Here is a 27,269-nt window from a genome sequence, read left to right as displayed (position 1 = left end):
TGCATCATCCAAATCTTTATTTTCATCGTAACATCCAAGATTGTCAATTCCTTCGAATTCTTCATAGTTCCTAACTGGCAGAAACAATTAAACAATTTCATTTTCACTTCCGGCTATTTCTGGCTCTCCAAGCCTAAATGCTTGAAACTGCAATGAGCAAACGTCCCCTGCACCCCCTCCTCTGTTCCCCAATCTAATATTTCACCTCTTCCTACCTATCACATTCCCCTGAGTCCCCCCCCACCCCCAACTTCTTCCCTTTCTCCTGTGGTCCACTCTCCTCTCCTATCAGATTCCTCCTTCTACTGACTTTGATTTTTCCCACCTGATATTCTAATATTTATAATATGCTGTTGGGAATGAGAACTGATCCTTTAGGTAAAATTAAAAATCTTTGGGAACAAGATTTACAGACTTCTATTTCTGAGGAAACTTGGAATTAGATTTTTAAATTGGTCAACACTTTATCGTTATGTGCCCGTCACTCTCTCCTTCAATTTAAAGTGGTCCATAGGGCCCATATGGCTAAGGATAAGTTGTCTCGTGTTTACTTAGATATATCTCCGTATTGTGATAAATGTAATAGTCAAGAAGCTTCACTCATTTATATTTTTTGGACATGTCCGAGTCTTGGAAAATATTGGAAAGAAGTATTTCAAACCTTTTCGATACTTTTTAAAGTAAATTTCAAGCCTAATCCTTTGACTGCTTTATTTGGTATTGTTGGAGGAAAGGATATTATTTTGGAGTCATCTGATTTGCACATTTTGGCTTTTATGTCTCTTATGGCCAGAAGGACGCTCTTGCTTAAATGCAAAGATGTGGCCGCTCCTATTCACGCCCAATGGTTACGTGATGTGATGTCATGTTTAAATTTAGAGAAGATTCAATGTTCAATTTTTGAATCTAATCAAGACTTTCAAACATTGTGGAGACCTTTTCTGAGTTATTTTAAAAACCTTTGATTTGCTGTTAAAGCACTGATGATGACTAACAATCTTTTTTCTTTTTTTTCTACTAATCAGCTTCGGTTTTGGTAGTGTGTTAGATTTTTTTAATATAATAAAATTATTATTTTTCAATATTACGAACTAATTGACTTGTACGAATATAGGGTAAGGAGTCTTTATACACGATTTAGCTCAATGTATTGACATACATATTTTTTTCCTGTACAGTACTCTATTTTTTTATATATATAATTTATTAAAAATATTTAAAGAGATTTTTCCCACATACCTGGCTTCACCTATCACCTTCCAGCTAACTTCCTTCCCCTCCCTCCACCTTTATTTAGCGTCTTTCCCCTTCCTTCTCAGTCCTGAAGAACGGCCTCAGCCCAAAATTTTGATTGTTTATTTATTTCCATAGATGCTGTCTGATCTGTTGAGTTCCTCCAACATTCTAAGCTGATTTGCAGTATCTGCAGACTTTCTCATATTTAAAAGTTCTGAATTGTCTTACTGCTCCTTTCTTGCCAACTATCAGTGACAAAAAAAACACTGCTTTTTGAACACAACTACACGCACCTGATGCTATTTAAAAACTGTTCACTCTAAGCATGGTGTAGAGTCTAACGGCCACACAAGTGTACGCGACTGGCGCTAGTTAGCAAGTGTTCGGCATCAATCTCTTGTCCCAATAAAGCAGCAAAGTGTCCCAAATAAACAAAGGAAATCCCAGCTATTTTCTTTGTTGGTTTCTGTTCTTTAAGAGTTGTCCCCAATTAACCAGAATATACTATTATGGCTGAACTACATTTATTATCAAAGAATGTACAAATTATACAACCTTGAGATTTGTTTGCTCACAAAAGAACCTGAAAGAACCCAATTAAAGAAAAATAAATAAATAAAAACAAAGACTAACACTTGATGCACAAGAGAGAGGAAAAAAAATACAAATCATGCAAACAATTAAAACGAACCACAACATTCTGAACCAAAATCGAGTCCTTAGATCTGAACCCCGGAGTCGCCCAGAGTAGGCCCAAAGCCTCGCTGATCAACTCAACATATTAGCGGGCACGCAGCACAGCAGCCGGGGCTGCCTTCATAGACTCAGTGCCACGTAGAGAGATGTGACCATCATGGAGAGTGAGCGAAATTGGCTCTCACCTCAGATCCCGACAACCTGTCTTTTCAGTCTGTCTGGGCCTGCATATTAAATTGATTAAACAATGGAACAACAAAAAGCTATGGCGACCCAGAGAGAGGAGTGAACATTGTGGAGAGCAAGCGAAATCAGCTCTTGCTACCAATCTGGGCCAGCATTCAAATCGTCAAACAGCGAATTGTACCTCACACTAGGATTGGGTTGCAGCAAAAAAAACTCCAAGCGTAGGCCACACCACCCAGCGACTTGCTCTGGGCTCAGATTTCGCTGCCTAGCCTAAAGCTGCTCTCCAGCTCTTCAAATCAACTCAGCACTGAGTGATCCAACCTTGCACCTGGGCCGGTTGTACAGGTATTGAATCTCCTCTGCCCGGGCCCCGACTTCTCTCCGCACCCAGAGTGATCCAACCTTGCCCTCAGGCCAGCTGCATGGGCATTAAAACTCCATCTGCAACACACCACCTCCACTCATCCCCTGAACTCGCCTCGCCATCACCCGCCCCTTCACTGTTTGTGGTGATAATTTAACATAACTTACCTCAGAAAAAGGTATTTATAAGTGTTGTTTTTAGTCAGATTTCTTAACTTTTTAAACTACTAGAGAGCTGTCACACACGTTTGGCAACACCAAGTTAACCCAATTATTTTCAAGTTTATTAATATTTTCCTTGTCATTTGCTGCAGTACTCTTCAAAAATAACTGCTGCTTCCATTCTGCTATCAGCCACAAATTAATAATAGCATTTTTGATTACAGGTTTAAGTCACGAATGCAGGTCGTGAACTGCGGCAGTCACAGCACTAGTCTTTACTGCATCCAGCTTCAGATGTGTTAGCAGGGGATGTTGGTTATATTGTTGGCATTGCATGCTAATACTCAAGGCAGTGATAGAACCTGCATCCTGAGAGGATGCAGAGAATTTCCTACTGTAGAAGGTTAACTTTGACAAAATACCGTGAGCAAACCCTTTCTTACTCATAGACAAGTATGCAGCAAGGAGCTTCAAGTAATTATTGCAGCACTTCCCCAAAATGCAACAGAATACTGCATATGCCATTTTGATCTCACTATGTAGTGACTGACAATCAGGAAGCTCACGGATGTAGCAAGTAACATGCATGTATTCCAACCTTGACTTTTGCATTCAGCCCTCTCAAAGTGCCCTCCTCTGCATCTCAGTCAAAGCACAGGCAAGGTGACCACTTTTACCAGCAGCTGCACACCATGCACTAAGTATTATCCTCAAGGACTAGGTACTGAGTAAAGGAGTTGGGAAGTCATGTTGAAGTTGCACAAGAAGTTGGTGTGAGGCCCAACTTGGAGTATTGTGTGCAGTTCTGCTCAATAGGAAAGACAAGATTGAAAGGTACAGAGAAAATTTACAAGGATGTTGCCAAGACTTAAGGACCCGAGTTATAGGGAAAGGTAAACAGGTTAGGACATTATTCTCTGAAGCATAGGCAAATGAGGGGAGATGAGTTATACAGCTCTCGTTACATGCACATGCAGTTCAACCCTTTGAGTGATTATGCAGAAAGTTTGAAGTTGATAACTCATCAGGGGTGATTGATAAGTTCATGGCTTAAGGTAGAAGCAGATGAGTTATTAACTTCAAACTTTCTGCATAATCACTCAAAAAGTTGAACTGCATGTGCATGTAACGAGAGCTGTATAACTCGTCTCCTTCTACCTTAGGCCACGAACTTATCAATAACCCCCACTGTGGACACTTTCTGGAGTTCCAAGATCCGTATGCTCCACAACCGCTGGACTAGGTGTGTAAATGTAGGAGGGGACTATGTTGAAAAATAAATGTGCTAGGTTTTCTAAAATTGACTCCTTCTACCATAGGCCACGAACTTATCAATCACCCCTCATATGTCAGTGATAACAAACCCGATTCTGAAGTAGGGTGGATGATTTGTGTGCAGTACAGTTTCCTACTGCTGTTGTAACTCAAAACAACCTTAATTGAATAAAGTATTTCATAGAATCCCTATAGGTATGCATGAGGAACGATTTAGGTACCCACGTCCCATTTAATATGAGGTATCTACAATAAAAAAATTATGTCATGATTACTGCTGGAGCAATTAGCAGGATTGATAGGTCTGGTGTGAGGTCTCATGCACTCTGACCTATGGTTCAGCTAAATTACCGATTTGCTTCACAAACACCAGAAAACCTGCAGGTACTGGAAATCCAAAGCAACGTACATAAAATCAAGACAGGCAGGGGTTCTCGGCCTGAAAAGACAGCTGGTTACTTTTTTCCTGGTTTGCTGAGTTCCTCCAGCATCTTACGTGTCTTACTGGTTTGCTTATTGTTATTTGCAAAGTTAAGAATGTTCCAGGAAGAGCAATTCAATGTGCAGGCTTGAGCAATAATATCAGTTAGTTACTGAACTGAGGTAAACAAAACCCATTCAATTTTGTCCTCAAACAGCTTCCACAAATGTGTAGCTTCAGGAGGTGTCACAGAATGACAGGAATGAAATGGAACCCTAATTATTGTTCCATCCCAAGCTAGAAACACCACTGTCAAATGTAACAGTTCACAAACTAGTCCTGTCAAAAATCCCCATGGGCTCTTAAACTTGACTTTATTGGCCTGTCTGGTAGAAACCATTAAACATGACTGAACTTTTCAGCAAGTACGCAAGTTGCCAACAGTTTCTCACTTTTGACACTGTGACCATGATATTTTCTCATTGTGATTGTTCCGTACATTTTAATGCAACCAATTATACCTCACTGTATAAATACATCTCAGCCCTTATTTGGTTCAAATCACCTTCCAATGCCGCCAGTGCACCTCCAGCATCACCCCTACATTTTCAGTAGACTCCATGGATCCAACTCGACTCCAATCTGTGTTACTAATCTACAAAGTTCAAACTACATTTGTTATCCAGATACGTATACTATATACAACTTCAAGATTTATTCTCCTTACAGGCGGGCAACCAAACAAAGAACCCCAATAGAACCCATTAAAAAAAAGATGCTCATACTCCCAATGTGTAGAAAAATAACCAAATCATGCAAACAATATAAATAAGCTAACAACATTCAGAACCGAAGTTCACAAAAGTGAATTCACAGCTGATCCAGCAGCCCACTAGCTGCAGGCCACAGCCTCAGTTCAGTGCAGAGATGAGCAGGCTGACATACTCTCTCACTTCATTGCAGGACATAGTTAGTCTTTATATGTACACCAGAACTACCCGTACCTTTACCATTTCAGTACCTCAGCTGTTGAAAACAGTGCAATAAGACAGCGCAGTAGGAAATGACAGGGAAGAAATATCTTCTCATTTGACTTAAATATCCTAAAACTGTGACTCCCTCACCTGAGAGCACCACACAAAGATCTCCTGCAACCAGTCTAGATTTGCAAAATCTCCTATGTTTCAGCAAGATCCATTTTTATTCTTCTAAACTGTTAGTTTTATTTTCAAATATATATACATTTTATTCATAATATATAGCAAATACAATTTTGTGCATTTCTCTTCTATTCATTGTACCACAAATTCCACACATTCTCTTACAATGAATCTACATCACCAGGTGGCACAATGTTCCTTCATACAACAATCCCACTATTGCAGAAATCACACTAGATGGCTTTTACTGTACTCCCCCTATAGTAAACATGTTGTTTCTTAGATAAGGAAACCAAAACTGCGCACAATACTCCAGAGGCAGTTTCATCAAGGTCCTGTAAAACTGTGGCAAGATATCTCGCTCCTGCACTCAAAACCCCTCAAGTAGAAAGAACATTCTGAACAAATACCCACATTTGAAAGAAAATAGAACAGTGTACAGCACAGTTGAATAACCAGGAATCACATAATATGCAGCTGCAGTCTGGTTCTTAAATCAGCTCCTTTTGAGTATAGATAGCGGGATTATAAGGTTAACCATCCCAATCTAATTTAGAGGGTCCTGACGAAGGGTCTCGGCCTGAAACGTCGACTGCGCCTCTTCCTATAGATGCTGCCTGGCCTGCTGCGTTCACCAGCAACTTTGATGTATGTTGTTCTAATTTAGAGGGGAATGGTTTTACGCTGCAAAAATCTCTTCAAACTTCACAGCCCACAGATTTTCCAGGTGCTTGTCCAACAGACTAAGAGCCTAGAATCCAGAAAATAAATATGGATCACATCCATATAATGGAATATTCAGAATATCCGATAATAACAATCCCATGTGATCAGAGATACAGAAAGCGGAACTCTGCATTTTTCCATTACCATAGCTACCAAGGGAACTGATCAGTTCTCTGCAGCAAAGTTAATAAACTGCTCTTGCAATTTAAAAAAAATGAATTTTAATTGCAACACACACAAAATGCTGGAGGAACTCAGCAGGTCAGACAACATCTATGGAAAAGAATATAGTCAATATTTTAGGCCGAGACCCTTCGGGAGGACTTTTAATTGATTGGGTATTAGACATAAGATCACTATATTAATTAACAGATCTAGCATTCAAGTGAAAAGGTCGAGTCAGTGGGAGAGTGATCAATTTGACAACTACCTGCAGCTAACTACCAATTTGATCAGTTCTGATCAAAAAGCTCCAAAACCTGGACCTCTGTACCTCCCTCTGCAAATGGATTTCAACCTCCCAACTGGAAGACCACAACCTGTGCGGATCGGGAATAACATCTCCATCTTGCTGACAACCAACACTGGTGCACCTCAAGGATGTGTGCTTAGCCCACTGCTCTACTCTCTCTGCACCCACGACTGTGGAGCTAGGCACAGCTCAAATGCCATCTGTAAATTTGCTGATGACAACTATTGTAGGCAGAATTTCAGACAACGATAAGAGGGTGTACAGGAGCAAGATATATCAGCTAGTTGGGTAGTGTCGCAGCAACAACCTTGAACTCAACGTCAGTAGGACCAAAGAACAAATTGTGGACTTCAGGAAGGCTAAGAAAAGGGAATACACACCAGTTCTCAGAGGGATCAGAAGTGAAGGGAGTGAGAAATTTTAAGTTTCTGGGTGTCAAACATCTCTGAGGAAATATCCTGGGCCTAACATATTGATGCAGCTACAATGAAGGTATGACAGAGGCTATATGTCATTAGGAGTTTGAGGAGATTTGGCATACACTTTACTTTATACTTTGTCGCCAAACAATTGATACTAGAATGTACAATCATCACAGCGATATTTCATTCTGCGCTTCCCACTCCCTGGATTACAAATATTAAATATTTTAAAAATATTAAAACTTTTAATTATAAATCATAAATAGAAAATAGAAAAATGGAAAGTAAGACAATGCAAAAAACCCAAGAGGCAGTTGCAGATATTTGGAGGGTACGGCCCAGATCCGGGTCAGGATCTGTTCAGCAGTCTTATCACAGTTGGAAAGAAGCTGTTCCCAAATCTGGCTGTACGAGTCTTCAAGCTCCTGAGCCTTCTCCCGGAGGGAAGAGGGACGAAAAGTTTGTTGGCTGGGTGGGTCGTGTCCTTGATTATCCTGACAGCACTGCTCCAACAGCGTGCAGTGTAAAGTGAGTCCAAGGACGGAAGATTGGTTTGCGCAATGTGCTGCGCCGTGTTCACGATCTTCTGCAGCTTCTTTCGGTCTTGGACAGGACAACTTACATACCAGGTTGTGGTGCACCCTAGAAGAATGCCAAAGATACTTGCAAATGCCTACAGATGGACAATGGAGATCAGTGTGTGTGTGTGCGCTCTCTCTCTACTACCCACACAGGATCAAAAAAAAGCTACAGTAAGTTGCAAAATTAGCCAGTTCTATCATGAGAATTAGCCTCTGTAGTATCCAAGACATCTTCAAGGAGTGATGTCTCAGAATAGGTGGCATCCATCATTAAGAACTGCCATCACCCAGGACACGCCCTGTTCGCATTGCTACCATCAGGCAGGAAGTACAGGAGCCTGAAGGCACAAACTCAGCGATTCCGAAACAGCCTTCTCCCCTCTGCCATCCAACTTCTGAATGGACATTGAACCTATGAACCCTACCTCACTACTGTACTATTTTTATTTTTACACTACCTATTTAACTACTGCCGCAAAAACAGCAAATTTCACGACATATGCCAGTGATTTTAAATCTGATTCTGATTACAGGTTGTGCTCACACCTTTAAACTTGACAACCTGAAGACAAGATTACTTTTGAAAACAGGGCAATTATTACTCTGCATAATTAATTCCAGCACCGACCAGTTATCTCTGGGAGGGTCAAAACAGAGCTATCAGACAACATATCCAATTAGTGCACACTGATCTTGATGGACAAACTGAGAGGTCTCAGTATATTTACTAAGAAGCACATGGGTAGCAAAAAGCAGATTTTTTTTTTAAAAAGTACATGTGAACCACATACTTCTGTCAAATAAATATTTCTTGATAACATTGCAAGGGTAGATAATGATAGTGCACAAATTCATACATCATTCAAATTCTAAGAACACTAATATGTTCTTCACATTTCCCAGTATGTTGCTGAAGTATCTGATTAATAAGAAACATTAGACTTCACTAAATGCTGCTGATATTAGCTCCATGACATTATACAAAGAAACATTATAACCATAAATGCTGTAAGCCGCCTTTGATGCTTCAAGTCAGAATACAGTAAAGATCGTTGGCAGAATTCTCAGATGGAGATGAGGGAGCGTCCAGGAGCAAGATATACCAGCTAGTTCAGTGGTGCTGCAGCAACAAACTTGCGTTAAACATCAGTAAGACCAAAGTGGACTTCAGAAAGGGTAGGACTAGGGAACATGAATCAATTCTCAGAGGGATCAGAAGTGGAGAGAATGAGCAAATTTTAAGTTCCTGGGTGTCTAGACCTCTTAGAATCTAACCTGGTCCTAACATAATCAATACAGCTACAAAGAAGGCAAGACAGCGGCTATATTTCATGAGTGGTTTGAGGAGATATACACACATACTTTTTCTCTATATTATCATATATAGCATTGTACAGCTGCTGCTAATTTAACAAATTTAGATCTGGAAAGGATGTTTCCCATGGTGGGAGAGTCTAGGACATGAGGGCACAGCATCAGAGTAGAGGGGCACCCTTTCAAAACAGATGTGGAGAAATTTCTTTAGCCAAAGAGTTGTGAATTTGTGGAATTTGTTGCCACATGCAGCTGTGGAGGCCAGGACATTGGGTGTATTTAAGGCAAAGATTGATAGGTTCTTAATTGGACATGGCATCAAAGGTTACGGGGAGAAGGCCGGGAACTGCAGTTGAGGAGGAAATTTAAAAAAAACAAGGATCAGCCATGATTGAATGGCGGAGCAGACTCAATACCAGATGGCCTAATTCTGCTCCTATGTCTTATGGTCTAAATTCCATTTCACATGCTGGTGATATTAAACCCATTTTTTGATTATGTGCTAAAACTTCTACAGACTATTCTCCTTTTTCTGATATCCGCATGGAATAAAGATTAAAAAAAAACCTTTGTCATTGAACACATTTAAAATGGAAAATAAAGATAACCCTGGAAATGATAAACCAGTGAGTCTCACAATGAAGCTTTTGAAGAGGATTCTATCCCTTTCCAAATTTCAAAAATTTTCTATCCCTTTCCAAATTTTGAGCATTTGGAAGAACTTCGGCTGATCAGGGTCAATTAGTTTGGCTTGTGTGGGCTGGGTACGTCTTATAAACTTGACCAGGTTTAGTGAGCTGACCAAGGGGACTGGTGAGAGTCAGTCAGCGGATGTTCTTCAGTCATACATTTGACAATGTCCCTCATGGCAGCAGAGATCCCACCTCTCCCGGAAGTTCCGGGAGTCTCCCACATAGTAATAGTGGCTCCCTGATGCCCGCAAATTATATGCAATATCACGGAAATCAATTTTTTGAGAGCGAGCAAGTGACAGCAACCGAGGGAGAGAGAGAGAGCGCGCGCAACAGCGTGAGCGAGAGCAAATGAGGGAGACAGAGAAAGCACGAGCGAGAGAGAGTGCGCGCCATGGGAGAGTGTTCCAAAAAAAAAGAAAATATAAAACGTATGTAACCCCAGACTACCCTAAACTGTACCCCTGCCTAATAGGGGTCAAAATAATGACAGTGTTGCTCGCTGCACTGTTTACAACTGTGACTTTTCTATTGCCCATGGTGGGTTAAAATGTAAAAGACATGTTGAGGTGAGGTTAACAGGTGTCATTCGTTCATTAGCATAGCTAACGTTATTTAAACTAGCTGGCTCGCTGCTAAGGAGCCACTCTATTGCAGACATCCCACCTCTCCCAGAAGTTCCGGGAGTCTCCCGCAAATTGGTGGGGCTACCTCCCTGAAATGAGTTTTTGCAGGATGGGATGTCTGTGGCAGGTTGATCAGGAAATTAGATGCAAATAATCCAAAGTGAATTGGTAGTTTGGACAACACACACCAAATGCTGGAGGAACTCAACAAGCCAAGCAGCAACTCTGGAGGAGAGTAAACAGTCGATGTTTCAGGCCAAGACCCTTCATCAGAACTGGAGAAAAAAAAATGAGAAGAAGGGTGGGGGGGTGGTGGGAAGAGGAGAGAGGAGGAAGAAATACAAGGTAGTAATTAATAGGTGAAACCGGAAGGGTGGGAGGGGTGAAGTAAAGAGCTGAGAAGTCGATGCTGAAAGAGATAAAGGCCTCAAAAGGGGAATTCTGAAAGGAGAGGACACTAGGCCTTAGAAGAAAAGGGAAGGGGGGAGGAGCAGCAGAGGGAGGTGACGGGCAGGTAAGAACATAAGGTGAGAGAAGGAAAAGGGGATGGGGAAAAGTGGGTGGGCCATTGCCAGAAGTTGAAGAAATCAATGTTCCTGCCATCAGATTGGAGGCTCGCCAGATGGAATACAAGGTGTTGCTTCTCTAAACTGAGTGTGGCCTCATCACGACTATAGAGGAGACCGTGGACTGACATGTCAAAATGGGTGGCCACCGGGAGATCCCACTTTTTCTTGCAGACGGAGCATAGGTGCTTGGTGACGTTGTCTGCCAACCTTCGTCAGGTCTCACCGATATACAGGAGGCCACACTAGTTATCACCAGACACGGTATATAACCCCAGCAGACTCACAGGTAAAGTGTCACCTCACCTGGAAGGACTGTTTGAGGCCCTGAGTAGCAGTGGGGGAGGTGGTGCGGGGGCAGGTGTAGCATTTGTTCCTCTTGCAAGGGTAAGTGCCAGGAGGGAGATCAGTGGAGAGGGACGAATGGACAAGGGAGTCATGTAGGGAGCAATCCCTGCAAAAAGCAGAAAGTGGGGGGGGGGGGGAAGAGGAGGGAAAGATGTGCTTGGTGGTGGGATCCCGTTGGAAATGGCAGAAATTGCAGAGAATTATGTGCTGAACGCAGAGGCTGGTGGGTGAGGACAAGAGGAACGCTATCCCTGGTGAGATGGTGGGATGATGGGGTGAGGGCAGATGTGTGCAAAGTGGAAGAGATGCAGTTGAGGGCAGCTTTGATGGTGGAGAAAGGATAGCCCCTTTCTTTGAAAAAGGAGGACATCTCCTTAGTTCTAGAATGAAAAGTCTCTTCCTGAGAGCAGATGTAGCAGAGGTGGAGAAATTGAGAGTAGGGGATGGCGTTTTTACAAGTAACAGGGTGGGAAGAGACAAGGTCCCAGTAGCTGTGAGTGTCAGTGGGTTTATAAAAGACATCAGTAAATAAGCTGTCTCCAGAGATAGAGGCAGAGAAAGATTGAGAAAGGGGAGGGAGGTGTTGGAAATGGACCAGGTAAGTTTGAGAGCAAGGTGGAAGTTGGAGACAAAGTTGATGAAGTCTCCCTTCAACATACCCAGAACCCAGTTCCCTCATTTCCTTCAACATCACCCAGCTCTGTTTTGCACTCTCTTGAAATTTACCAGAGTCTTGTTTCCTGTGCTCATCTTACTGGGCTCACTGCAAAATTTATTATCGCGGAATGTTGTGGCATTAATACAAATAATACTCAAAAGTCCAAAAAATCTACTAGTCCAGCACCAAAATTCACAGTGTGCCAAGTGAATGGAGTTTTGCAGAATTTTCATTTAATTCTGAACACCCATAATCACGGGCAGCATTTAAAAACAGACTGATGATTAGAGAACGGTGATATGATATTTACTCATAATGAAAGTGGCAGGACTGATTTTACTGACTTCACTGAAAGGCAGGGTTGTTGCTGAAACATTGGGGTATGGATACCACTATCTCCACATCATACCCTCTGTACCAGTGAGTTTCTTTGCTGGGCTTTCAGTACGAAAGACAAACACACTCTTCTGGAAAGTTCTTTGCTATCAGGTGTCAGCTAAATTAGTCTGTCTAAACATCAGACGCTTGCCTTTGAATGCTGTCAACTCAAACATGCAAGGAAAAGAAAATACATTAGCCACTGTTTTTCAGGAAATCTTCGAATGTCAACATGACATAACCCATGTAATTATATGCATTTCGATTTGGCAATGAAAGTTCAGGAGTCAATCTGCTTTTCGGCGTTTTCCCCCTCCACTGCTGTTATTTGATCCAATCACCATGTTTCAGGTTACCGAGCTGAAGTACTTTGAACCCTCTAGTCAAGTATCATGGATAGCCGTGTTAGAATGAAGAATTGATACTTAACTATGGAAGAACAAACCCTTATACCTTGGGTAGCAGTGCTGATTTAATGTGATGCTGAGTCAGTAGCCCTACAGTCCAACAGGATCACACCCCGTTTAATAACAAACCATTCTATTTTTAATCATATTCATTCAGAATGATGATATGGTATATGGATGACATACAGACTCTCAGGCTGAGAAGGTGTAAATTCATCCAAATGGAGAAATGCTGTTGAAAATTCATGTGCTCATTACATCAATGGGGAATTTTAGCAGTTCAGTGATATTGTTTAGAAAAGCACATGGAAGTATGGATATGATTATAAAAAATACAGGTCCATTTCTTGCCTGTGAAGAAACAGCTGTGGAATATGAGGACTCCCAACAGTGTAAGGAGAATCTCTTTTCTAAAAGATAATTTCAAAGCCCTAATTTTCTGTTTGCACCAGCAGCAAGCTACCCATGACCCAACCAAAGCAGAAAAAGTCACGTGCCAGTGACTTTAATAATTTATTTGTAAGAGTTATTTATAGGGTTCAAAAACTATATTTAGAGGTAGCTGCTGCTGGACAAGGTCAAAATACAGTAACTTTATCAAATTCTATATGAACCAAGCAGCAGACAAATTTCTTTGATTTTTAAAAAAAAAATAAGCTTGTTAGCAATTAGTTCCTAATTTCCTTTTAATTTAGTGCTCTGGATATACGGTTCAACACTCCCTAGTGTCAGCTGAGGTGCAGCCCGTGCCTGAAAGCAATCCCAAACTGCAGTGCTCCTACAATACAATTTGTAACAATTGTACCCAACAGCAAGTGGGCAAAAGGACTTTAGCACAATAAGCTGTGGACAAGGACAGATAAAGTGAAAGCAGTTTATTTACATTTCAGTGCTCTGTAAGCCTTAGAACAATATAGCTAGAGGCCAGGAGCTACTGAAGGACAGAGACACAAGGCAGTGTTTATGCAAATGAACAGGATATATGATGTTCTTATTCAAATACAGAGATAGTCAAGACTTAGCACTTACTTATAAAAAAATTAGAATCAGGCTTAATATCATCGGCATAAGTCGCAAAATTTGTTAAAATTGCAATATATATATATGCATCCGTTAGTCTTGTGAGACCATGGATTTGCGCCTTGGAAGGTTTCAGGGCGCAGGCCTGGGCAAGGTTGTATGGAAGACCGGCAGTTGCCCATGTTGCAAGTCTCCCCTCTCCATGCCACCGATGTTGTCCAAGGGAAGGGCACTAGGACCCATACAGCTTGGCACCGGTATTGTTGCAGAGCAAACTGTGGCTAAGTGCCTTGCTCAAGGACCCAACACGCTGCCTCAGCTGAGACTCGAACTAGCGACCTTCAGATCACTAGACCGACGCCTTAACCACTTGGCCACGCGCCAACACTAAAATTGTAGTAGTGCAATGCAATACATGATAAATACAGAGAAAAAAACCCAAGTTACATTAAGTGTATGTAAAATCATAAGATATAGCAGAAGTAGGCCGTTCAGCCCATCGAGCCTACTCCACCATTCAACCATGGGCTGATCCAATTCTTCCAGTCATCCCCACTCCCATGTCTTCACCCCATACCCTTTGATGCCTGGCTAATCAAGAACATGTCTATTCAATAGTTAAGTTAAAATTAGTGCAAAAATAGTAGTGAGGTAGTTTTCATGGGTTCAATGTCCGTTTAGGAATCGTATGCCACAGGGGAAGAGGCTGTTCCTGAAATGCTGAGTGTGTGCCTTCAGGCTTCTGTACCTCCTTCCCGATGATAACAGTGTGAAGAGGACTTGGATAGGTTAGGTGAGTGGGCAAATTCATGGCAGAGGCAATTTAATGTGGATAAATGTGAGGTTATCCACTTTGGTGGCAAAAACAGGAAAGCAGATTATTATCTGAATGGTGGCCGATTAGGAAAAGGGGAGGTGCAACGAGACCTGGATGTCATTATACACCGGTCATTGAAAGTGGGCATGCAGGTACAGCAGGCAGTGAAAAAGGCGAATGGTATGCTGGCATTCATAGCAAGAGGATTCGAGTACAGAGCAGGGAGGTACTACTGCAGTTGTACAAGGCCTCGGTGAGACCACACCTGGAGTATTGTGTGCAGTTTTGGTCCCCTAATCTGAGGAAAGACATCCTTGCCATACAGGGAGTACAAAGAACATTTACCAGATTGATTCCTGGGATGGCAGGGCTTTCATATGATGAAAGACTCGATCGACTAGGCTTATATTCGTTGGAATTTAGAAGATTGAGGGGGGATCTTATTGAACCATTAAAATCCTAAAGGGATTGGACAGGCTAGGTGCAGGAAGATTGTTCCTGATGTTGGGGAAGTCCAGAACGAGGGGTCATAGTTTGAGGATAAAGGGGAAGCCTTTTAGGACTGAGATTAGGAAAAACTACTTCACACAGAGAGTGGTGAATCTGTGGAATTCTCTGCCACAGGAAACAGTTGAGGCCAGTTCATTGGCTATATTTAAGAGGGAGTTAGATATGGCCCTTGTGGCTAAAGGGATCAGGGGGTATGGAGGGCAGGCTGGTACAGGGTTCTGAGTTGGATGATCAGCCATGATCATACTGAATCGCGGTGCAGGCTCGATGGGCCGAATGGCCTACTTCCGCACCTATTTTCTATGTTTCTATGTTTACCAGCCATCTCAATGATCTAAATTTGAAACTCCAGGGCAAGAACAAATTGTTTCCTAGCTTAGTAAATGATATCAATTCATTCAAGATGAAGTTAAAACTGTTCACCTCTCAGTTAGAAAATGAGGATTTGAGCCAGTTTCCGCACTTAAAAGAGCAGCGTGAATGTGCTGAAGATAATAGCAATTTTACAAAATATACTGAAAAAAAATCAGGTTATTGCAAGAGTCATTTGAAAGTCGTTTTCGTGATTTTGCTAAAAAAGATTGCATACTTGCATTTATAAACCCATTTTTACAGTGAACGAAAAATCATGAAGATGCCGAGTAACATACAAATGGAACTTATTGACTTGAAAACAAATTCATTATTGAACATGAAATTTGATGAGCTTCCCTCAGTCCCAAATGCTTCTGACATGATTAATTTCTGGTGATCATTACCCTGTGAACATTTTCCAGAACTAAGAAAATATGCCCAGAGTTATATCTGTCGTTTCAGAATGGCGTACAGATGTGAACAAGCATTTTCAGCCATGAAATTGGTTAAAAACAAAATGAGGTCGTGATTGATTCAAATTTGAAGAATTCTCTGCTGCTCTCAATAACTAATTTAACTCCAAATATTAAAAGCTTGGCGAAATCAAAATAGACTCAAAAGTCTCATTAAGGTAAGTAATATTTATCTTATTTTTACATTAAATCAATATATTATGTAAATATGCTAAATATGTCTATATTAACATATTTTTACAAGAATTGAATGGGGGTACAAGAGTTGTATGGCGCATCTGAACTCGTGCGTGAGGAAATTGACGCATGGAATGTAAAAGGTTGGCCACCTCTGCGCTAGGCACAATACTGTTTGTACACAAGGTGACTGACAGGAAATGAAATAGTGGTGGTCAGTGAGTGGAGGTGTTAATCAGTCTTACTGCTTGGGGAAAAATAACTTTTTCAGAATCAGGTTTAATATCACGAGCACATCATGAAATTTGTCGGTTTGTGGCAGCAGTACATAAGGAAAACTAAATTACCATATATAAAAATAAATAAGTAGTGCAAAAAGAGAGGGAAAATACTGAGGTAGTGTTTATGAACCCATCGTCCATTCAGAAATCTGATGGCAGAGGGGAAGAAGCTGTACCTGAAACAATGAGTGTGTGTCTTCAGGCTCATGTACCACCTCCTTGATGGCAGCAATGAGAAGAGGGCATGTCCTGGGTGCTGGGGGTCCTTACTGAGCAGATGTTATCTTTTTGAGGCATCTCCTTTTCAAGGTGTCCTGGATGCTGGGTAGGCCCGTGCCCATGATGGAGATGGTAGGGTTTACAACTTTCTGTAAAGTTTTCTGGTCCTGTATATTGGCCCTTCCATAGCAGACAGTGATGCAATCAGTCAGAATGCTCTCTGTAGTACATCCTTAGAAATTTGCAAGTGACTTAGTGACATAACAATTCTCCTTAAACTCATAATGAAATATACCTGCTACTATGCATCAATATGTTGGGTCTTGGATAGACCTTCAGAGATGTTGACACCCAGGTATTTGAAACTGCTCACCCTCTCCACCTCTGGTCCCTAGATGAGAGCTGGTGTGTGTTCCCTCAACATCCCCTTTCTGAAGTCCACAGTCAATTTCTTGGTCTTACTGATGTTGGATGCAAGGTTATTGCTGCGAAACTAACCAGCTGATCTATCTCACTCCTGTATGCCTCTTCATCTGAAATTCTGCCAACAATAGTTGTGTCATCACAAATTTATAGATGGCATTTGAGCTGTGCCTAGCCTCACAAGGTGAAGCATGCAAGGATGCTCTCTACTGTTCATCTGTAGAATGGTGTGAGTATAGATGTGCACAGTCCAGCTCTCTTTGGCCTCCTCAGAAAACAAAGGCCTTGGTGAGCTTTCCCAACCAACTGGGATGTGTTCTGGGACCATGTAAGGCTGTGTGAGATATGCACTCCCAGGAGTTTGAAACTGCTCGCTGTTTCCATTGCTGTGCTGCTGATGTAAAGAGAGGTGTGTGTGGTACAAGTTCTCCTGAAGTCGATAACCACCTCCTGTTTCTTGATGACATTGAGGAAGAGGTGACTTTCCTGGCACCAGTCCTTGAGCTCTTCCACCTCGTCTTTGTAGGCCCTTTATCAGCGCTGGTGTTACACCCCACAACCGCTGTGTCATTGGCGAACTTGACAATGTGACAACTCAGGTGTGAGCCTATGCAGCTGTGTGTGAGCAGAGCATACAGCAGGGGGCTCAGAAACACGAGGCACTCATGTTGAGGATGATAAGGAGGGAGAAGCAGTTGTGCATCCTGACTGTCTGACGTCTGTTGGTTAGCAAGTCCAACACCCAGCTGCTCAGTGATGTATTCAGACTGAGGGGTAGAAGTTTCCAATGCAACTCAATATTCTCTAAAAATATCCAAATAAGATTCCCCATGTAAAAATTATAATGATATACGTTTGTATTTTGCAGTGTTGGCTGACACATTCTTGAAATGGATTGAAAAGAACCTAGAACCTTCTAGGGTCTGACTCCAGATCATTCAAATCCATTGTTATAAATGCTAGTTGGAATTCTTTTCACAGTAAAACTCCTATAATCGGGCACAGTTTGATAGCTTGGTGGTGTGAGACCAATTGAATTTCTAGACTTTTTAAAAACGTCATTTTAAAATGCCACCCTCCCCCCACCCCCACACCAAACGAGGTTTAAATTAATTCTTTTGTGATGCTTTCTAGAGCTATAAAAAATACAAAATAAACAAAGCTGGGATTTTCCTGATACAGATTAATTTGAATATCGTACATTTCAACAACATTACATTAAAAGAAACAGAAAAGCAATTGTTTTCTTCGTGGAAACTTAACTTCCCTCGCAGTGTGTACGTACAAAGCAATGCAGCGAGTTAAACACTTTCTCAAAAATCACCTGAGATGGAAGCTCTCTTCTGGGTTTTTAAATAAGTATTCCTGCTTGTAAAACGAGAGTTTGCTGTTTCAGAGGCAGATAGAGAGAGGATGGAGATGCTGAAGGGTCTCGACCTGAAATGTCAACTGTACTCTTTTCCATAAATTCTGCCTAGCCTGCAAAGTTCCTCCAACATTTTGTGTGTGCTGGTCAGAGGATGGAGATGCATGTCTTTCCATCGTGTACCTCAAATTGAACAAAAAAAAATCCACGCAGGAAATGATATAAAAACAGCTTGCCTACAGGAAGTGATGTTCATACAAACCGAACTGCACTGCACCTCTAGGGGTCCGAACAGAAACAGATCTCAGAATCAAAGTCCCGCTCATCATCACCAGCATAGGTTGTGAAATTTGTTAACTCAGCAACACATTTCAATGCACAATCATACAGAAAGAAAAAAAATAAGCAATTCAATTACACACTTAAATAGATTAAAAATAGTGCAAAAACAGAAATAGTGTATATTAAAATAAAGTGAGGTAGTTTTCATTGGTTCAATGTCCATTTCCGAATTGAATGGCAGAGGGGAAGAGGCTGTTCCTGAATTGCTGAGAGTGCACCTTCAGGCTTCAGTGCCTCCTTCCTGCCAGTATCAAGGAGAAGAGGGCATGAGCTACGCAATGGGGGTCCTTAATAATGGATGCCGTCTTTCTGAGGCATTGCTCTTTGAAGGTGTCTTGGATACGATGGAGCCTAGTACCCAAGATAGAGCTAACTAATTTTACAACTTTCTGTAGCTTCTGTTGAATCTTTCCGTAGCTTCTTTCAGATCTGTTTTTCTCCCCGTAGAAATTTTTACTTCTGGGTGGTGCCTGGTTCCTTGCCAGTTGCCGCCATTGAAGGTCACTTCTATATGAACATGCAAAAGCCAGTAAGCTACCTGTACAAAGAAAGCTTGAGGAAAAAAAATGCAGCTCTACTGTACCCAATTTCTATATCTCTTCCTGTTGTCAACAGATAACCATCAGACCTATAGATCAACAGGATGAAGAAATTCACCTGCAGGGATGAAAGTTTGCTACCAATTCTAATACATCATTCTAAAAACACTCTTATCCTGAATCTCAGTGCAAATTCATTTAGATTGATAACTAGGAATTTCAATAAAATTTCTAATGTCAGATTTGTATTCTTTACTTCTTCTCAGTATTACCCGTGAATACACATTTAATAATTGTTAGTAATCACCATGTATGTCCAGCTTCCCAGGACTTCACCTACCACTGTTCTTTCACTATAGTTGGTCAAGTTTGAAATAATGGCCCATCTTTACAGTTAAATATTCTTCACTATTTTATGCAGGTTTGCAGTTCAATATTTTACATTCCCCGATTCAAAACTCCGTTCTCTGATATAAGCAACAGTCACAGAGCTGTTCTGAACTACTGAAAAATCTATCCAGTCTGATGATTTGATCACTTAAGGAACCATCTAATTACAGTCTTGGGACAATTTGTGGTCTGTGTCACCTATTAGTTCAGCATCAACTGTTTTTCTGCTGCTGTTTCACGGTGAATTGGCGTCGATCACAAAGTATGCCAAAACTCGAAAAACACTTTTACTTAATCTTGACAAAGATCAGCTAAGAACAGGCCAGAAAACATGGGAATTGCCCAGCTGTGTGTGTAGGGTACCAAACCCAAGTTCAACCACAAAGAAATGATTATGAATGCCACTTACTCTGATAAGTAGTTTTAAAATTGTTCACTTTGTAGTTTGATTAGTCAGGATATAATAAAGCTTTTTGCTAAAATGACAATCTGCAAGATTAATCTCATGACTGGTTCTCATGACAACACCAGCAAACAGTTAACTAAGGCAAATTAGAAATAAGAAGTGGAACAATGGAAGAACAGAATAAAATTGTTTTCATTACTTTGAAAAAAGATCTTTGAAGTTCTGACTCATAGCATTTGGTATGCATAATTAATTATCAATGATAGAATTTGAGATCTGAGCGAGAGAAACCACAAAGTTTAAAGTATTCACTAAGGACAACATGACATAGTTGTTTACTTCTCTCGATAACTACTGCCTGAAGTAATTCGGTGCATCTGGATTTGACTCAATTACAATAACTGAACATTGCAAATATTTTTTTGACAGCACTGAAATGTTACAAATATAACTTCAGCCAAACAAGGCTGTACGACTTGTCATTGATTCAATCTATTCTGAAAGGAGTCAGAAATACATAAATTTTCCAGTACCACAGATAACCCAAGGGTTTTTCCACCTATTTGGAGTGATGACATTATGCACTGCCCAGATGATCACATTGCAGTTGAGATGGAATCGATGTTTCTGATACATTTGGTGCCTTTAAACATCATAATAGCACAAACTCACAATTCTTTACCCTCCTCCCCCAAGTAGTCATTCAAAAGCAATTGAACAAAATGCTTTGGTGAACACACCTGCTATACAAACTTCAGTAAACAACCTCACGGTGGCCAAACATTTTAATTCCCATTCCCATTCCAACACGTCGGTCCGTGGCCTCCTCTTGTGCCACGATGAGGCCATCCTTGGGGTGGAGGAGCAACACTTGATATTCCTTCCGAGTAGCCTCCAACCTGATGGCATAAATATTAATTTCCCTTCCCCTCTTCTATTCCCTACTCTGTTCTCTTACCTCTTTTCACCTGCCCATCACCTCCCCCTGGGTCCCCTCCTATGATCCACTCTTCTCTCCTATCAGATTCCTTCATCTCCAGCTCTTTACCTTTCCCACCCACCTGGCTTCACCTATCACCTTCTACCTATCCTCCTTCCCCTTCCCTAACCTTTTTATTCAGGCACCCTCCTCCCCCCCCCCATCTCCCTTTCCAGTCCTGAAGAAGGGTCTTAGCCAGAAACGTCAACTGTTTATTCGTTTCTATAGAAGCTACCTGACCTGCCGAGTTCCAGCAGCATCTTGTGTGGTTAGCTTTAGTCACCATTCATTGCCTCATAACCGAAATAATCACGGGAAGCTTATAAAAACTCTGGTGTATTTAAACTAAGTATAGATCAATCCTTGTTCCTTAAACAAGCTCATAACTACCGGCAAAGTCCCCTTCCCCTTGCTTGCAGAAGGCCTGAATTTTAAAAAGTACCTTACCTTGACAAACAGTTCTATTTCAGGATCTGTGTCTAAACCATTGACAGGAGCCAGAGCTGCCATGTCAAAGTGGTTCTCGGTCCTCTGATCCTCACCTCAGGGCTTCAATAATCCACTTGGAACCATAAATACATTCCCCCTCCGGGACAGTTCCAGCAAGTTCCAAAGACCATTGAGTCACACTCAATGTATCTCTGACACCCAAAGCAAAAACCAGAAGTTTAAAATCAGTTTATATGTGTACTGGTCCTCAGACAGGAACAAGGACAGTCTCTTTTCCTTTCGTGTAGAGCTGTTCTCCAACAACTTCTATTAATTGTATGTGTTGTAAGTGAGATAGCAAAGTAGCTGAAAATAGTACTGAGTGGAAAGAGGCTGGGTTGCACACAGAGGGTGGAGCCAGCCTCCGTCAGCAAACACTGATCTCCTTTTATTTATTTTCTATTAAGCTCAGGCAGAAACCTGCAACGCTTGAATAACGCAACCATAATATCAAACACACAGATTAATTTCTGTAAACAGATGTTTAGCTGTTCGGACTCTTTCACTGACAGGAAAGCTAACATGCAGCCTGAGAGCCAGGCGTCTGACAAAATACATCTATAGGTAGATTAATCATTGTGGAGGAAGGGTGTGTGTGTGTGTGTGTGTGTGTGTGTGTGTGTGTCTGTGTCTGTGTCTGTGTGTCTGTGTGTGTGTGTGTGTGTGTGTGTGTGTGTGTCTGTGTGTCTATCTGTGTCTGTGTCGGATGTAGTGAAATCACCCTGAGGCAATTTCAGTGGTTTTGCTCTCAGTAAATTACACACTAAGTTCTCGGACTGAAACTAGATATGCACTGCGTTTGTTTGCCACCTTAAAAATAACCTGCCTGAATCTTACAAATTCAGCAGTATGTAGGTTGTGTTGATGCTGGTTCTACTTTTAAATTCGTGGGAACCATTGTTTCTTTAGGGCATCCAATTCTTATAATATAGCATCTTCACACCTGAATAAAAAAAACTTAGAAGAGCAGAAATCAGCTCAGGTGTAGATGGTTTGGGTTTAGGCTTGTAACTGGGTTCAATACAGCCACAACCACCTCTCAGTTAACATCAGCAAAACCAAAGGAGCCAAATTTACTACAGGAGGAAGAAACCAGAGATCTACGATCCAGTCCTCACTAGGAGGTTGGGGAGAAGAGGGTCAGTAACTTTAAATTCCTTGGTGTTACCTTATCAGAGGATCCGTCCCAGGACCAGCACACAAGTGCCACAAAGAATACATAACAGCACCTTGACTTTCTTACAAGTTTTCACAGATTCAGCATATCATCCATAACTTTGACAAACTTCTACAGATGCACAGTGGAGAGTATCCTGACTGGTTGCATCACAGCCTGGTATGGAAACAGCAATGTCTAATAATGGAAAAGCCTACAACAGGTAGCAGATACTGGCAAGTCCAGCACAGGAAAGCCACAATTAAATCACATTTCTCACAATGTTTTTTCATACCAGTGGAAGCTCATCATCTCTTTAAAAATTCAGCAGACGGATGTTTATGGTTGAGACTGGCAAGAAAGTATTGGAATAAATAGCTTTAGCATTTAAAATCACTCTCAAAGTTCAAATAAAATGTACAATTCATAAAACTGCCTGGATTTATTTTCTATAAATAATATAGCAATGAAAACTGTTTCACCTGGTAATGTTTATGTCTGTTTTGATCTTGATTGTGCAGCGCTAAGTGAGAAAACAAATGAATATTTCATCGAAACACTGCATTGAATTATTTGCTGAAAGTCTCATCCTCAGCATAGTGACTTACCTTCTCGCTCTACAACACTTACCTAAAGTACTTCATTGTCTGCAATATGCTGTGCAAGATTCAGAGATCATGATGGGCACTACTGAAATGCAAGCTTGTTATAGTAATGGGGGGGTGGTGTGATGGAGAGGGGAGAGGGACAGGGAGGATTCCCCATTTTGGATTAGAGGGTTCTAGGTAGGAGGTAAAGAAGCCTGAAGGCACACACTCAGCGATTCAGTAACAGCTTCTTCCCCTCTGCCATCCGATTTCGTGTTCACATTGAACCCATGAACACTACTTTATTTAAACAATTCTATTTTTTACACTACTTATTTTAATTTTATATTTATATTCAGGTTTTTTTTCCGACATTCATCATGCAGTTCATTGTACTGCTGCCGCAAAGTTCACAAACTGCACAGCACATGCATGTGATATTAAAACAGATTTTGATCCTATTTCATTCAGTTGTACAGCGCTTCAGCTGTTCCAGCTGCATCTTTGAGACAAGGGAACAAACCAGCATCAATCACATCACAAACTATACACTTTATGCTTCACTGGTTCCATCACCCACAACATGTGCACACTAGGGGCATCATAAATGTCAGGAGCACATGCTACTGAAAGGAGCCTTGATACAGGGCCACCATGTCTAATTCTAAGTGCTGGGAGGTCAGCAATGAATATTTGTAATGACTCAGTTTGCTCACACGGCAGTAAAATCTATTTATCAATATCCACAGGAAATCTGACAATTGTTAATTACAATATTGATTTAATGGGTCAACTCCACGTTTGAACTCCATCAGGAAGCAGGCTATAAATACATAAACTGAGCCTGAGAAAATTAATCTGCTTGTGCCGTGAAATACAGTACACATTCTGATGACTATGAGCAGCTGGCACACCGTATACGAGTTACAAGGATAAATGTGGAAGGACATTTCGAGTCATAGAAAAACAGCACAGAAAGACCCTTCGGCCCAGCTAGTTCATGCTGAAACATTTAAATTGCCTGCTCCCATCGACCTGCACCCAGACCATAGTCTTCCATACCCCTACATTCCATGTACCCATCCAAACTCCTCTCAAACATTGAAATGGATCTCGCATGCACCACATGCGCTGGCAGCTCATCCCAAACTCTCACAACCCTCTAAGTGAAGAAGTCCCTCCCCCACCCATGTACCCCTTAAATTCTTAACCCATGACCTCTAGTTTTAGCCCCACCCAACCTCAGGGTAAACGCAAGCAGACTTTTTCTACTATCTATACCACTCAATTTTGTATACATCCTATCAAATCTCCTCACAACCTTCTACATTCCAAGGAATAATGTACTAACCTATTCAATCTTTCCTTATAACTCAAGTCCTCTAGACCCAGAAATACCCTAGTAAATGTTCTCTGTACTTGTTCAACCTCATTTATTTCTTTCTTGTAGGTAGGAGACCAAAACTGCACACAATACTCCAAATTAGGCCTCACCAACGTCTTATACAACTTCAACATAACATCCCATCTCCTGTACTCAGTACTCTAATTTATGAACACCTATGTTTCAAAATCTTTCTTTACGATCCTATCTACCTGTCACATCACTTACAATGATTTATGGATCTGAATTCCCAACTCCATTCACTGTGTAAGACTTAACCCTGGTTGGTCCTACCAAAGTGCAACACCTTACACTTGTCTGCATTAAATTATTCCATCTGCCATTTTTCAGCCCATTTTCACAGCTGGTCCAGATCTTGCTGCAAGCTCTGAGAGCCTTCTTCATTTTCCACTACACCCCCAATCTTGGTGTCATCCACAAATTTGCTGATCCAGTTAACCACATTATCATCCAGATCATTGATATTGTTGACAAACAACAAAGGACCAGCACTGACCTCTGCAGCACGCCACCTCCCTGTGACAGGCCTCAAGTCAAAGAGGAAACCATCTACTATCACCCTCTAGCTCCTCTCACAAAGAGAATGTGCAATCTAATTCAAGAGCTCTAACAAACATTTCACACATTCCACTTCCAGCTTTTCTGCTCTTTTCCAACATTAAGTTATTTCCTAGTACAGTGTATTTTGAAGACTGGGTCCATGAGAAGCTAACCAAAGCACTTTTATTAAAATTAAAATATGGCTTTTAGAATTTCAAATCAGAATTTTACATAACTGGTTAAAAAAATTGATTTTAACATAATTTCAAAGATTTTCCTTTAAGTTCAAAAACTGAGTCTGCCAAGATTTGGAAAAAGTAAATAACAGTTACTGAACAATTGGCCCCGAGATCACAAGTTCAAATTCCACTAGAACATGCAATGAACCTGAACTTTGAGCAAAGTCTCAAGAATATAACAAAGACTTGGCCTGTAATTGTTATAATACAGCTTCCTTAGAAGTGTTGTCTAAGGGAAGAGAGAGAGGGAATAAAGGCAAAGGGTTCTCTTCACATTGCCACTTTACTGAGCCAGATTAAATAGCTGTTTGAGATAGCACAAGATATTACAGAAATGGAAACCTCATTCATTTATATACACCCTGAAAGCCTTCTACAAATACCCAGAAAGAAACCTAATTACACAAACATCACGAGTGGAATTTTCAGCTATGAAAAAAGTGAAATATAGAGCTCCGTTTTATACTAACTCAATATTATAGGTACAGATCCAACAAAGAAACAGATGGTATTTAAAATAGACGGTAACTCTGCTATGGTCATTCTTCTATCAATACAGAAAATGAACACTGCTTCCATTACCTAGTCCAATTTGATGCCATAGTTGTCCAAGACTTTAATACTACTCTCTATATTTGAGTTCACACTGCATTTTGGAGTTGCTTGCACATGATAGACAGGCCCTGAACAAGTTTGAGACTTATGACATGGAGTAGTAAAGGAAGCACAAGAGACTACAGATTCTGAAATCAAGAGCAGTAAATAACCTGCTAAAGAAACTCAGTATCTGTGGGAGGGGTGGACGGAACTGACCATGTTTCAGATTGAAAAACTGCATCAGATTTATAACTGATTAGACAACGGGGTTTTGATGGCATCATTTCTGGTTTATCTGCCACCCTTGTGCCTCTCGTTGTCATTCTGGAGACGTGCAGCCCTTTCATCCCCCATCTCTTCAGCTCTTCTGCTGTTTGTTGTTTGTCTCTGATTCTGGAGACGTGCAGCCCTTGCATCCCCCGTCTCTTCAGCTCTTCTGCTGTTTGTTGTTTGTCTCTGATCCTGGAGACGTGCATGCCTCTCCTCCTCTGTCTCTTCTTCTCTCATCTTTTGTCCTGACTCTTTGATCCTGGAGTCGTGCGGCCCTGGCTTCATCCGTTTCTTGTTCTATCCCTCTCCTTGCTGTTTCCCGATGACGTCTGGCATCATCTCTTGTCCATAATGACCCCATTCCCTTTCCATGCGGCATAATTAGGTTGACCATTTTTTTTTACCATAACGCTGGATAGAAGATACGAAGCATTAACACCAAAGGATGCTGATTATTCTTGATGATGTGGTTGGCGCTCTCCTAAATGGACGTGATATAGTCACCGCTGTCCTTTGACTGCAGCAAAGGGTTTTATGGGTGTCTCAGAGTACGTCATTACAATAAGATTTAATTATCTCTTATTGATGGGTGGCAGTTAGACCTGTCCCAATTCTGCACATGCTGATGGTGATTAGCAGAACATGACCCCTCGAAATCCCTCCCCTCCCTTCCACCATCCAAGTTTCACTCTGCCTCCTCCCCCAGCTGCCTATCACCTCCCTCACGGTTCCGCTTCCTTCTACTACCCATTGTGTTTTCCCCTATTCCTTCTTCACCTTTCCTGCCTATCCCCTCCCTGCTTCCCCTCCCCCACCCCTTGATCTTTCCCCCTACTGTTTTTTAACCTGGCACCTACCAGCCTCACCCCACCTTCTTTATAGGGCCCCTGCCTCCTCCCTCTTCAGTCCTGACGAAGGGTTCCGGCCCGAAACGTTGACTGTTCTTTTCCATGGATGCTGCCTGACCTGCTGAGTCCCTCCAGCGTGTTGTGAGTGTT

General features: G+C 41.4%; 1 protein-coding gene across 2 annotated transcripts in view; it reads right to left on the bottom strand.

Annotated features, from left to right (window-relative positions):
• Positions 1-27,269, bottom strand: part of LOC134338974 (chloride intracellular channel protein 5-like) — a 145,319-nt gene that overhangs the window by 63,054 nt on the left and 54,996 nt on the right. Inside the window, exon 1 of one of the 2 annotated variants that reach the window (XM_063035206.1) lies at positions 21,436-21,749. The exons of the other annotated variant lie outside the window; for it this stretch is intronic. Coding sequence (XP_062891276.1) covers positions 21,436-21,498 — 63 coding nt within the window. The 5' untranslated portion in view covers positions 21,499-21,749. Of the gene's footprint in view, positions 1-21,435; positions 21,750-27,269 lie in introns of those variants that run through there. 2 annotated transcript variants of the gene reach the window in all.

Source organism: Mobula hypostoma, chromosome 2 (assembly GCF_963921235.1).
Source record: "Mobula hypostoma chromosome 2, sMobHyp1.1, whole genome shotgun sequence".
NCBI lineage: Eukaryota > Metazoa > Chordata > Chondrichthyes > Myliobatiformes > Myliobatidae > Mobula > Mobula hypostoma.
The sequence above is the reverse complement of the archived record's forward strand: the minus strand, read 5'-3'. Positions and strand labels throughout refer to the sequence as shown.